Source organism: Doryrhamphus excisus, chromosome 1, assembly GCF_030265055.1.
Source record: "Doryrhamphus excisus isolate RoL2022-K1 chromosome 1, RoL_Dexc_1.0, whole genome shotgun sequence".
Taxonomy (NCBI): Eukaryota; Metazoa; Chordata; class Actinopteri; order Syngnathiformes; family Syngnathidae; genus Doryrhamphus; species Doryrhamphus excisus.
Window position 1 is genome coordinate 40,289,806 of NC_080466.1, and position 12,989 is coordinate 40,302,794.

The window sequence follows — 12,989 nt, forward strand, 5'->3', positions numbered from 1 at the left end:
GAGTCAGACCTTATGGCTTCAGTGGCGCAATCCACTGAGCGCTAGCGTCGAACGCTAAGTAGACCGTTGACGGACTTATTGGCTCATAACAGCTCCTACAAATCATTTTAAAGCGTGTAAAACTATTGTGAAAAGACAAATTATGTCTTGTATTATGTCTTATTTTCTATTATTATATCTACAATATATGGTAATACATGTGTAAAAGTGACTATAGGGGTGTTATTTCATGTCTAGAGGGCTCTAATTGTGTTATAAAACAGGTTTAACTATGAAACAGATGGATTGTATTGACATTATTCTCTATGGGAACATTTGCTTTGGTTAGAGTGCTTTGGTTAGAGTCCGTTTTGGTTTTGGAGTCAGACCTTATGGCTTCAGTGGCGCAATCCACTGAGTGCTAGCGTCGAACACTAAGTTGACCGTTGACTAAAGGTGACTATAGGGGTGTTATTTCATGTCTAGAGGGCTCTAATTGTGTTATAAAACTATGTGTGTGTGTATGTGTGTGTGTGTATGTTGTGTTTAACTATGAAAATAATCGATTTATAAATAAGAACTGCTACTTTGCAGGAATCCACTTATCACGGTGGAGGTTGAAGTAATCTACCATGCTAAAATATATACTGAATTGTGATCATTTTTCATCAAGACAATATTTCCAGCCTCATGCAGCACTTGTTTGTCCAACTTTGTTTGCAGGCAACGGCCAATGACGTCACACACAAATGAGAAAATCCCCCTCCTTGAGTTTAGTCTAATTAATAAAATCCCTGAGCTAAAACTGTTGCCTGGTTCACGAATTTTAGCGAATGAAGTTTTCCATTTCATCATTTTCCAGTTGACATGGTGTGGCAGCACACCAGCGGTGCAGCTGAGTTCCAGCCCAGCTGCCGCTGAAATGGATGTAATTGTTGCTAACCGTTGGAGTGCACGACGCATCACAAGCTCTGCAGGCTGGCAAATCTTGTTTTCTGCAGGTCTTGATGGTGATGATCATTGCCAGCCATTCAGGCTTTGTGTCAAACGATGCTTACTGGACTGAAAGCAAGAAAGCAAGAGCTTTTTTTTTTTTGTCTTCCCACTGGCACACGTGTCTTGTTATAGCATTCCGTGTTCCTCAGGAGAAGACCACGGGGTGGTAGGATGTTGCTCAAGTGTATTTTGATCATCATCTCCCTCTGGGGTTAACATCCATGCTGGGAGTTGTTGCAATTTTCAGCTGATGCGATACTTAGGTAGTAATATACAATTCCAAGCATGGATAGCTTTTAGAATTCCATGAATGTGTTATATTTACAACCCACCGGCATGGCGGAACATTAACATTTGACAATTTCCCTCTGCTCAATAGCAACTCTGTGAGGTTATTATAGAATAGTAGGAAATGTAACTCTTGTCTCCTTTTTCACAGTGCTGTCAGAGGGACAACCTCACCACGCTGGAGCAAGGCATCATGGGAGCGCCGGTCTAATGAGGGAGAGGAGGGCGGCTGGGGACTCCTACTGGTCCTACTCAGGTAAATCTCTCATTTCACAAGCACCGTCTTTTTTGCTTTATTGGGATGTGTTCAGGAACGTGGCTATCATCTCCGTCTGCTATCATCTCCTTTGTTGACTCCACCTTTGAGAGACTCAAAAGGTTGCTTTTAAGTCACCAGGAAACGAGATGACGGTACTCCGTGTATACGACCACTATGTCGTGGAAAGCAGGCTTCGCTACACATCAAAATAAATAAAGCCCAGGGCTATGCTAGCTATGAGTCAGTCACAGACCTGGTGGAAAAACTGGTTCTTCCTGGTTCTTTGGACCGCGTCACTTTAAGAGAAGTCATCAATGATCACATACTTGGTTATAGAGCCCTGAATGAAAGTACGCTTGGTTTTAGTGGAATTTGTGGAGCAATGGCGGACCCCTCTTCACCCGGGTTCTCTTGACCAGAGAGCAGCACCCACATGTCCATCCATGTGGAATTGTGGAAGTGTGGAATGGTTCTGGGTTTTCAGCAGCCCGGAAATAGTGCATGAAATCCGGCTACGAAAACGGTGAGCCGACACCATCGTCGTGGAAGCCCCGGGGGGCTTGGCGATGGAGCTCACAATTTGGCAAACAGCGCAGTGACACATACACTAAAGTATTCATGCAGACTGATTTGGTGTAAATACGCAAATAGAAATGTTGGAAACAATATTTTCATCTGCTACGCGCGAGATAAGCTTTCAATGCTTTTTCGATGACGTGTAGTCAACTATTTATTAGTCGCTTCCCGAAACGACTGAACTGCAAGAGCGTGCTTGTCATTTGTCATTTTTTAGAATTTTTTTAGAATGTTAAATTTTTAGAAGTTTGCTTTGAAAAATTAACAATGTAGAGCATTCATTCATTTTTTTTACTGCTTATCCTCACGAGGGTCGCGGGGGTTGCAGGAGCCTATCCCAGCTCTCTTCGGGCGAGAGGCGGGGTACACCCTGGACTGGTGGCCAGCCAATCACAGGGCACATATAGACAAACAACCATTCACACTCACATTCATACCTATGGACAATTTGGAGTCGCTAATTAACCTAGCATGTTTTTGGAATGTGGGAGGAAACCGGAGTACCCGGAGAAAACTCACGCATGCACGGGGAGAACATGCAAACTCCACACAAGAGATGACTGAGGGTGGGATTGAACTCGGGTTTCCTAGCTGTGAGGCCTGCGTGCTAACCACTAGACCGCTGTGCAGCCCCAATGTGGAAAATTCATTAATTCATTCATTTTGTACCGCTTATCCTCACGAGGGTTGTGGGGGTCCTGGAGCCAATCCCAGCTGTTTTTGGGCAAAAGGCGGGGTACACCCTGGACTGGTGGCCAGCCAATCACAGGGCACACATAGACAAACAACCATTCACACTCACATTCATACCTATGGACAATTTGGAGTCGCTAATTAACCTAGCATGTTTTTTTAATGTGGGAGGAAACCCACACATGCACAGAGAGAACATGCAAACTCCACACAGAGATGATCGAGGGTGGGATTGAACTCCGGTTTCCTAGCTGTGAGGCCTGTGCGCTAACCACTCGACCGCCGTGCAGCCCCCATGTGGAAAATTCATTCATCCTTCATTTTCCTCCGCTTATCCTCACAAGGGTCGCGGGGGTTGCTGGAGCCTATCCCAGCTGTCTTCAGGCGAGAGGCGGGGTACACCCTGGACTGGTGGCCAGCCAATCACAGGGCACATATAGACAAACAACCATTCACACTCACATTCATACCTATGGACAATGTGGAGTCGCTAATTAACCTAGCATGTTTTTGGAGGAAACCGGAGTACCCGGAGAAAACCCACGCATGCACGGGGAGAACATGCAAACTCCACACAGAGATGACCGAGGGTGGAATTGAACTCAGGTCTCCTAGCTGTGAGGTCTGTGTGCTAACCACTCGTCCACCGTGCAGCCCCAATGTAGAGCTATATATTATATATATACTATTTGAGCAAAGTTGGTGGGTATGGTGCTCTCTAGTCCTTAGGTATAGTACACACTCAATTAAAATTAGCTCATTAGCATTAAAGCTTACCACCAGCACTATTAAACCGTCAAATTGCCAGTATCACGGCTTCCAATGCAGCACTGCGGGGCCGCTGATATTTATTTTAACATTGTTGAAAAATGCTAAACGATGGCACCTGTAATGCAATTCCTCCCCTCTTCAAGTTTCAGCTGCATTTCCGGCGAATGTTTTCACCCGATTTGCACAGCAACAGTTGGCCCAGATGTGAAAACAGCTGTATTTCCTGGCCTCCCTCCTGCTTCTCATTATTGTTAGCATGCATGCTTTTTAATGCCAAACAAAGTGCTTGTGGGAAATCAAAACTTGCCTCCGTCTCCTCGTCGGCAGCCCCAAAAGTGAACGCTCACATGGATGCACATGCAAATATGCAGTATATAACCCACAGTTTGTTTTTCATAGCCTCTGTGTGTGTGTATATGTGTGTGTGTGTGTTCAATGTTAGGTTGAGATGTTCTTCTGCAAAGCCTTCAAAGGGCAACAGCAGAGGTTTAGTTCAAAGACTGAAGACTAGATTTGAGAATATATTACCATGACGTGTCAGGGTGTTAACGGCAGGGGGCATATTAGAAGTAAACACAGCAATTACTGTTTTAATTTATGTAGCATTTAAAACACACACAAACATTCATGCCATTTACTATTTATAAAGCCCTCACCCACCAATCCCACACGTAGAGGTTGGTCATGAAAGTGAAGCTCAGCTAGTGATTGACCTCACAGCTTTACTAATGCTTGTTCAAGAGAGTTGGATTTTTTTTTTTTTTAGGGATGTGTGGGCTTGCTGGCGAAGGAATACATTTTGTATCACTGCTAAGCGCACTTTATGATTTTTTTTTTTTTTTTTTAACTTGGTGTTTCATTCAGCCCCTGCACATTCGCAGCGAACACCTGAGGCCCCCGTGCAAACAAAGCTGTCCAGCGGGAAATAGAGGTTATGTGCTTTGGTAAAGGGCACCTCACTAGATGGGCCCAAGAGGCGGAAAAACACTCTGTTAAATTGTATTTACGGCTTCCATGCTCTAAAAACAGCATGTAGAAAATAACTAACCCCAGCTCTCGGAAAGCAGCGCATTCAAATTGGGGAAATGGTTAGTATTTAATAACACGGCAGAAAGTCAACATTTTTTGTCCTCATTTCTACACCGACGTATGTGTGCATTTATGGATTGTTTTCAGCTGTCCTTCCGGGACCTCCCATTAAAAAGATGAGGAATCTAACTCGACCTTCATAGAAGAACTTTTTTTTTGTTACAGCATTCCATGTAAAAGCGAGTTTCCCTATGCAGTGGGACAGGCTGGTTAGCGTGGTCGATTAATGTCGATTAACGTCGATTAACGTCAACATTACGGTTAGCGTACAATATGGCGTGTCTTGTCGTGATGCTAATACACCCTCTAAGTCCAACTCTGTTCTCAGTGTACATATTTATTACGCAGCGTCCGTCCCCCATGTATGATGTCATCAGCACTCGACTCTGTAGTTCTTTCCTAACTAAAATGGTTACGCCACGAGTCTCACAATTTCAGTTTTTATACTTTATACGTTAATGTGGATAACGTCCATTAACGATGATTAAAGTCGATTAACGTCGGTATTACAGTTAGCGTACAATATGACGTGTCTTGTCGTGATGCTAATACACCCTTTAAGTCCAACTGTGTTCTCAATGTACATATTTATCACACAGCATCCGTCCCCCATGTATGATGTCATCAGCACTTGACTCTGTAGTTCTTTCCTGACTAAAATGGTTACGCCACGAGTCTCAAAATTTCAGTTTTTATACTTTATACATTAATGTGGATACCGTTGATTAACGACAATTAAAGTCGATTAACAGCGATTAACATCAACATTACGGTTAGCATACAATATGGCGTGTCTTGTCGTGATGCTAATACACCCTTTAAGTCCAACTGTGTTCTCAATGTACATATTTATCACACAGCGTCCGTCCCCCATGTATGATGTCATCAGCACTTGACTCTGTAGTTCTTCCCTAACTAAAATGGTTATGCCACGAGTCTCAAAATTTCAGTTTTTATACTTTATACGTTAATGCGGATAACGTTGATTAACGCCGATTAACACCGATTAACGCCGATTAATGGCAATTAACGTCAATTAGCATCAATATTGCGGTTAGCGTACAATATGGCGTGTCTTGTCGTGTTGCTAATACACCCTTTAAATCCAACTGTGTTCTCAATGTACATATTTATCACACAGCATCCGTCCCCCATGTATGATGTCATCAGCACTTGACTCTGTAGTTCTTTCCTAACTAAAATGGTTACGCCACGAGTCTCAAAATTTACATTTTTATACTTTATAGTGCATAAATCAATTTTAACTGCATATATATCAGGTAGGTGCAAAAAAAAGTCTGGCAACTTCCTTTGGCTTCATTTTCATCGACGACTTCCTGTTCCTGTTTGCATGTACAGGTTAATGTAAAAAATGTACGCCATCGTTTTTGGCCATTTTCCGGTTAGCATACCAAATGGCGCCTGTTTTGTTGTGTTGTTAATACACTGAGTGACTCAAAATGTGTTCTTAATGTTTTGTTTTTTTTTCTGCCTGCAGTGGCGGCAGCTCCAATATGTAGCGTTACCTTTTGCTCGCGGCCTGAGTCATTGTGAGCGAGTGTGTTCTGAATAATATTATGATATTTATTTATTTATCTGTACTTGAAACTGAAACCAGTAAAATGCAACAAAATGGAAATTTGCATTAACATTACTCTATTATGTCTTTCTATTATTATATCTACAATATATGGTAATACATGTGTAAAGGTGACTATAGGGGTGTTATTTCATGTTTAGAGGGCTCTAATTGGGTTATAAAACTGTGAAAATAATCGATTTATAAAAAAGAACTGCTACTTTTCAGGAATCCACTTATCACGGTCGAGGTTGAAGTAATTTACCATGCTAAAATATATACTGAATTATGATATCATTTTTCAGCAAGACAATATTTGCAGCCTCTCGTTAGTCCAACTTTGTTTGCAGGCAACGGAAGCCGTGCTCAGTTTTAGCTGAGGTTTGCTTGGTATTCATGTCACTTCCCATACAGGTCTCGGCCTCTCCCAGTTGACTAGCACAGGAAGTGAACGCGTGTCTGCTTTGACTACCCATGCATGGCTGCTTTTTCACTTCCTGCTCCACCAAACACTGCAGCACTGCTTGCTTCACTTTGCTTCTCATCGGCAAATTCCTCACTGGCCGTCACAACGATTTTGACGTGATTTTCTTCTTCTGGCAGCAAGTGAGCGCCGATGATTAAATGTGTTTTAAATACCCCTCCAATTATTAGAAATAGAGTTGAAGTGGTAGCACCAAATTAATTAGTAAATGACCGCCTCTTTTGGACTTACCGCGTGAAAGCATGCACCGCCTCTATAAAAGTTAATGTTATATGTAATAAAATATAATGAATTTTTAACGATGAGAATCATTTCTGCCCCGCCTCTCCCGTCCGTGCGAGCGGTGCGACGTGATTTGACATGTTAGAATTGCGTGCTGGCTACTGATTCTGCCGTTCGAGCCCCAACCATCAATCAGAACGGGATCTTCTTGATACTGCACACTTTTAAAAGATGTGTTCGCACAGTAATAAATAAGATGAAAGGACAGCCCGTGAATTGCCACCATGCTCATCAGCTGGCCGCTGGAAGAAAAGGAAGGCATTGAGGCAACATAGAAATGTCCATTGCCTTGAAAAGGTAATTAGCGGTCGGGGCTGTGAATGGAGGACAGACAAGCGTGCCTTAGCAGCTAAATGGTTATTAAGGGCATTTGCTCTGTGCAAGTGGGTGTAAAAAGAAATGCAGACAGCTGCCTTCGCCTCAAGCTGGAAGATGCTGGGGACAAGACAAGACTCCGCACTTGACAAACTAACATTCACAGGGGACCGCGGACCTGTTAGGTGTTATTAGGCAGACACGGAGGCCAAAAAAAAAAAAACCCAAACACCACTCTGATTCAGTGCTGTGTCACCACCATCATTACGCATGCCAGCAGCATTGTCGCATTGAAATCCTTCCCGCCTTTGTGTATTCTATTATCCGCTTTCTCTCAATTAGTCTTGAAGCTCATACGACTTACTCATCTGCTCCGGTGACTGTTAGAGGTGTGGCGTTTATGAGGGGGTAATGCTTTTTGGATGTAATTAGTACAGCCCGTAAACGCTCCACTTAACACCTCTTTTCAATTAACTGCTGAGTCAACAGTCATTTGAAAAATTTGGTAAATAACAACCTCTCCAATTATTGCCTGTTTCCAATTAATGCTTCGTCCTTTTTTGTGGCTTAAGTAAATAAACACCCGGGCTATAATTATGAAAGGAATCATTCCCACCCTCACCCACCCACAAATAAACAATTAAATTCATTTATATACCTGAAGTAAACTAGAACACGGACAAATAAGGAACTCATTTGAAGGTGCGGCGTTTTGCGTAATTTAAAAACGGGCGCACATTAGTGGTGTCAAGACAATGGTTGTGTTTGAAACCGCATTCATACTGCGTTCGCCTGAAATGTTGAGTATGTATCATCAGTTTACGACTCATACTCAAATTACCCAGGATGCAACACGACGTGAACACACCTGGACGGCATCAGTCAAGCCGGATATATTCCGAGTTGGTTCGCTTCTTGTTTTCAAAGTAAAAGCAGTGATTTCTCATTATGTTTTTTTTTTGTATGAGAAAAGTCACCGACGCTGTGAACACCAAGGAAGGTTAAATAAATAACCATATCTTACTTATTGTGTGGAAATATAGGGTAATAACTACAAAAGCAATCTTCAAAAAAGGTCAGTAAGGATAATTCATAATGGCGCCTACAGAGAACATACTAACTCCTTATTTCTAAAATCACAAATACTTAAACTTGCTGATATATTGACACTTACTATGGTACCCATTATGTCATTGGATGCTCATATCACCTCGTACTTCGGTACGTGAGAAAAATAAATACATAAATAAAAATTTATTAAAAAAATTCTATTAGGAAAGCAGGAAGTGAACAAATGTAACAGTTACTGATTGTAAAAGTATCAGATGGAGGGGTAGGATTTAATAAGCTTTGCTTCTTCCTACTCCTTTTGGACATGTGGAACTGTGAACTAATTATGGGATGCATTCAATTGTAATCTGATGCATGTTCAAATGAAATAAAACCATTACCCTTAAATTGCAAGGCGTGGCTGAATCGCTTAATGTTTACTTACAATATATACAGTATATAATTACTTATAATATATACAGTATACAATCCAATAATATACTACTATAGTATCCATGCCATACCCGCACAGGCTGCCCTGTTCTCCCGATACAGCTTTTCTCCAAACAGGAAATCACGTTTTAATCTCGCGAGATCCCGTCACGATTCCGTTTTGAGAATGTCGTCAATCATGCAAACACATTGGCAGATGCCGCTAAACTCATCGTATGTCTCGTCTAATTAAGCTGAGCATGAAATGAAATCAGAATAGTCATGGAGGCTAAAAATACCGTACTATTAATTTAAAGAAATATCACCCCCACTCCTTTATTGGGAAGATGAAGCAATAATTGCTAGGAGAGCTCTTATCTAACATGTCACCTTCCTGTGTGCTCCTCCTATGCAAGTAGCCTCAAAACCCACACCATGAAATTTGATTAAAAGTTATTTAAGGCATGTGTGTGAGTGTGTGTGTGTGTGTGCGCGCGGGATAGAGGCATTTTTCATAAGAGGGATGATATCATCCCCGCCATAAGACTCCCACAGGAACAAAGCTATGCATCATTTTCCTTTTATACCTCTGCAGGTTTTACGTCTTCCCTGTTTGCTGTTTCTGCTGTCTTACTTTATGATTAGTTTCATGTTCAGGTCGTTATAGGAAATTGTTTCATGTTTGGCTGCGCCCCTTTGTGAAATTGTTAAATTTAAGAATGGCACAACCGCTGAAATAGTAGGCTGGGGTGTAAAAATATAAGGGTTCTTTGTTGGTTTTATTCTGGTTGGCATCCTGGACCCGTTCATTTGTGACCTACTTGCATACAAATCATGGCAAGCTAACTTAAATATCATCAATTCACGCAATTACTTGCACACAATATGCTGCCATAGGACAATATGAGAAAAACTTAGGGATGGGACACTTCATGTTGAAAATTCATTCATTTTCTGCCAGTTATCCTCACGAGGGTCGCGGGGGTGCTGGAGCCTATCCCAGCTGTCTTTGGGCGAGAGGCGGGGTACACCCTGGACTGGTGGCCAGCCAATCACAGGGCACATATAGACAAACAACCATTCACACTCACATTCATACCTATGGACAATTTGGAGTCGCCAATTAACCTAGCATGTTTTTGGAATGTGGGAGGAAACCGGAGTACCCGGAGAAAACCCACGCATGCACGGGGAGAACATGCAAACTCCACACAGAGATGGCCGAGGGTGGAATTGAACCCAAGTCTTCTAGCTGTGAGGTCTGTGCGCTAACCACTCAACCGCCGTGCAGCCCCTATGTGGAAAATTCATTCATTTATTTATTTTCTACCAGGCTGTGAAACTGCACATAAAAACAAGACAAAGAACATAATACAATAGATTGTAGCCATTAATCAATGATTAATCGATTATCCAAATAATCGATTAATCATTCGCGACCCTGGTGAGGATAAGGAAAATGAATGAATGAATGATTAATCGATTATCCAATTAATCGATTAATCATTCATTTTCTACCGCTTGTCGATTATCGATGATTAATTGATTATCCAATTAATCGATTAATCATTCATTCATTCATTTTCTACCGCTTATCCTCACGAGGGTCGCGGGGGGTGCTGGAGCCTATCCCAGCTGTCTTCGGTCGAGAGGCGGGGTACACCCTGGACTGGTGGCCAGCCAATCACAGGGCACATATAGACAAACAACCATTCACACTCACATTCATACCTATGGACAATTTGGAGTCGCGGGTGGGATTGAACTCGTGTCTCCTAGCTGTGAGGTCTGCACGCTAACCACTCGACCGCCGTGCAGCCCCAATGTAGAAAATAACCTTTGTAAATTCTGTCAAACCTCATCCCCAGTTTTTATAACATTGATATCATTAAAAATAGCTCAGATAACCGATCATTAAAAAATAAATAAATACATAAATAAATGAAGTGAGTGTGCAGGTGAGCAAATCAAGCTCTCCTATTTTCTCCTGCCTGTGACGTTAACAGCCTGACCTCACTTGTAAATAAGCATTCACTTTCAGAGGAAGACATTTTCCATTCTAGTTGCACCAAATGCTTCCTGATGAGGGGGGTGGTGGTGGGGGTGGAACCTTATCAGCCACCTGAAACGCCAGCATCACGACAACGCCTGGCGTATGCTATGCTGTACGTTATAAAAAGTGCAAAAGGTTTGCCAGACACCTCTGTGCCATCACACCGGCTGCTGGCAGCGTGTGCCCGATTATAGTGCATCTTGCTGGGCTATGACAGACGGCCCCTTCCACTGTAGTATTACATAGTAGTGATATGGTAGTGGTATTGGATTAGGATAAATCAAGAAAGTTGGAGGAAAAATCTTTTTAATTGTGGAATGAAGCCTGTGTACCGCCAGTGGTACATGCCTGACAGTTTGACAACCAACGGCTGAGCTGATAATAGAGAGTAATTATTTGATATCATTCTAAGAAGGAATGGTCTTAGCAGTGGAATAAGTAAATAACCCTTCCCAGTGTATTATTCATTTGGGTATTTCACTCTTAACATGAATTTTTAACTGTCCCCTAAATCCAATTGAAATGGTAATCACAGAGGCTGGAAGCCTCACATGCTCTGTAAATGCTTTTCTTCAGTCGAGAGATGTATCTAAAAAAAAAAAAAATAGAATAGCTATTGATTAAAGCACTCGTCTGACTTGTAAATGACTGTGAGCTCATGGCTGCTTATCCGCAGAGCTCCGACTGTCAGTGTGTTTGCAGAGCAGCGGTTATGGATGTTTGGATTGAAGCCACTTTGACGAGCTGTTTGCGGCTGCTGGGAGCCTCTAATTGCAGGAGACGTGCGGATTCTATTTGCTCTAGTTGGTCCGACTCTCTTATTCCACTTCACTCAGGTAGCTCTCGATCATTCGCAATCTTTCCACTCGTGGCACGCATAATAAAGTGAATGTCATTTCAGTCGATGGCAGTGTTGATCCAACTTAATTAGTACTTTAGAGGATACAAAGCCAGATTAGCAAACTGGGTGCTCTCCATGGATAGGGATGTTTTGGGTGTTTGTTTTGGCTTTGGATGGACATCACATTGTTCCCCTGCATCTCGTGTCTGACTTTACGTGCTTGTGCTAAATTATTCTCTTGGTCATTAACATATTTATGACATGAATTCTTCTGCCCATGCTTTTATCATCACCACAAATCCAATTCTTTTTGTATCATCGCAAAGGAAACTCAAGCTGGAATGGTACGCCATGATCACGATTTGGTATGTACCTCATTTTGGGTAGAGTAATGGAACTAGTTTATAAATACTTTTTGTGAAAGTGCAGTAGGATTCACTTATAATTCACTTTTTTGGTTAATTGCCCATTTCTGATACTCCTGCTCATCGCTAAAATCTCTAAAGCAAACCTAGCCATCATCATCGGCTTTTACAGCGGGATTTTGAACAGCACTGTTGATCCCAGTTGTTTTTTTTACATTCCCTCACCATTAGAGCCGTGTTTTAAACCCCCCCATGTAGATATAGCGAGGAATGTTCAGTATTGCAAAGCAGTTCCACAGCCTGTCCATCACTTCATGTGTACCGTGCGGGAACTCAAAAACACAGACCAACTCCTACTTGAGACCCACTTTTTTTCCCGAGCACAATGTCAAAATTTAAATTTTGAAAGCGTACCTGTGCTTCTGCCCATGCTTTTATCATCACCACAAATCCAATTCTTTTTGTATCATCGCAAAGGAAACTCAGGCTGGAATGGTACGCCATGATCACGATTTGGTATGTACCTCATTTTGGGTAGAGTAATGGAACTAGTTTATAAATACTTTTGTGAAAGTGCAGTAGGATTCACTTATAATTCACTTTTTTGGTTAATTGCCCATTTCTGATACTCTTGCTCATCTCTAAAATCTCTAAAGCAAACCTAGCCATCATCCTCGGCTTTTACAGCGGGATTTTGAACAGCACTGTTGACCCCAGCGTTTTTTTTTTTACATTCCCTCGCCATTAGAGACGTGTTTTCACCCCCCCACCCATGTTGATATAGCGAGGGATGTTCGGTATTGCAAAGCAGTTCCACAGCCTGTCCCTCACTTCATGTGTACCATGTAGGAACTCAAAAACACAGACCAACTCCTACTAGGGACCCACTTTTTTCCGAGAACAATGTCAAAATTTCCATTTTGAAAGCAATTCTTTT

General features: G+C 42.1%; 1 protein-coding gene across 1 annotated transcript in view; it reads left to right on the forward strand.

The window, feature by feature from the left end:
• The window catches only part of ca16b (carbonic anhydrase XVI b), a 155,182-nt gene that overhangs the window by 36,245 nt on the left and 105,948 nt on the right, over positions 1 to 12,989 (forward strand). Inside the window, exon 2 of the mRNA XM_058090998.1 lies at positions 1,415 to 1,519. Within this exon, the coding sequence (XP_057946981.1) occupies positions 1,415 to 1,519 (105 nt within the window). The remainder of the gene's footprint in view (positions 1 to 1,414; positions 1,520 to 12,989) is intronic.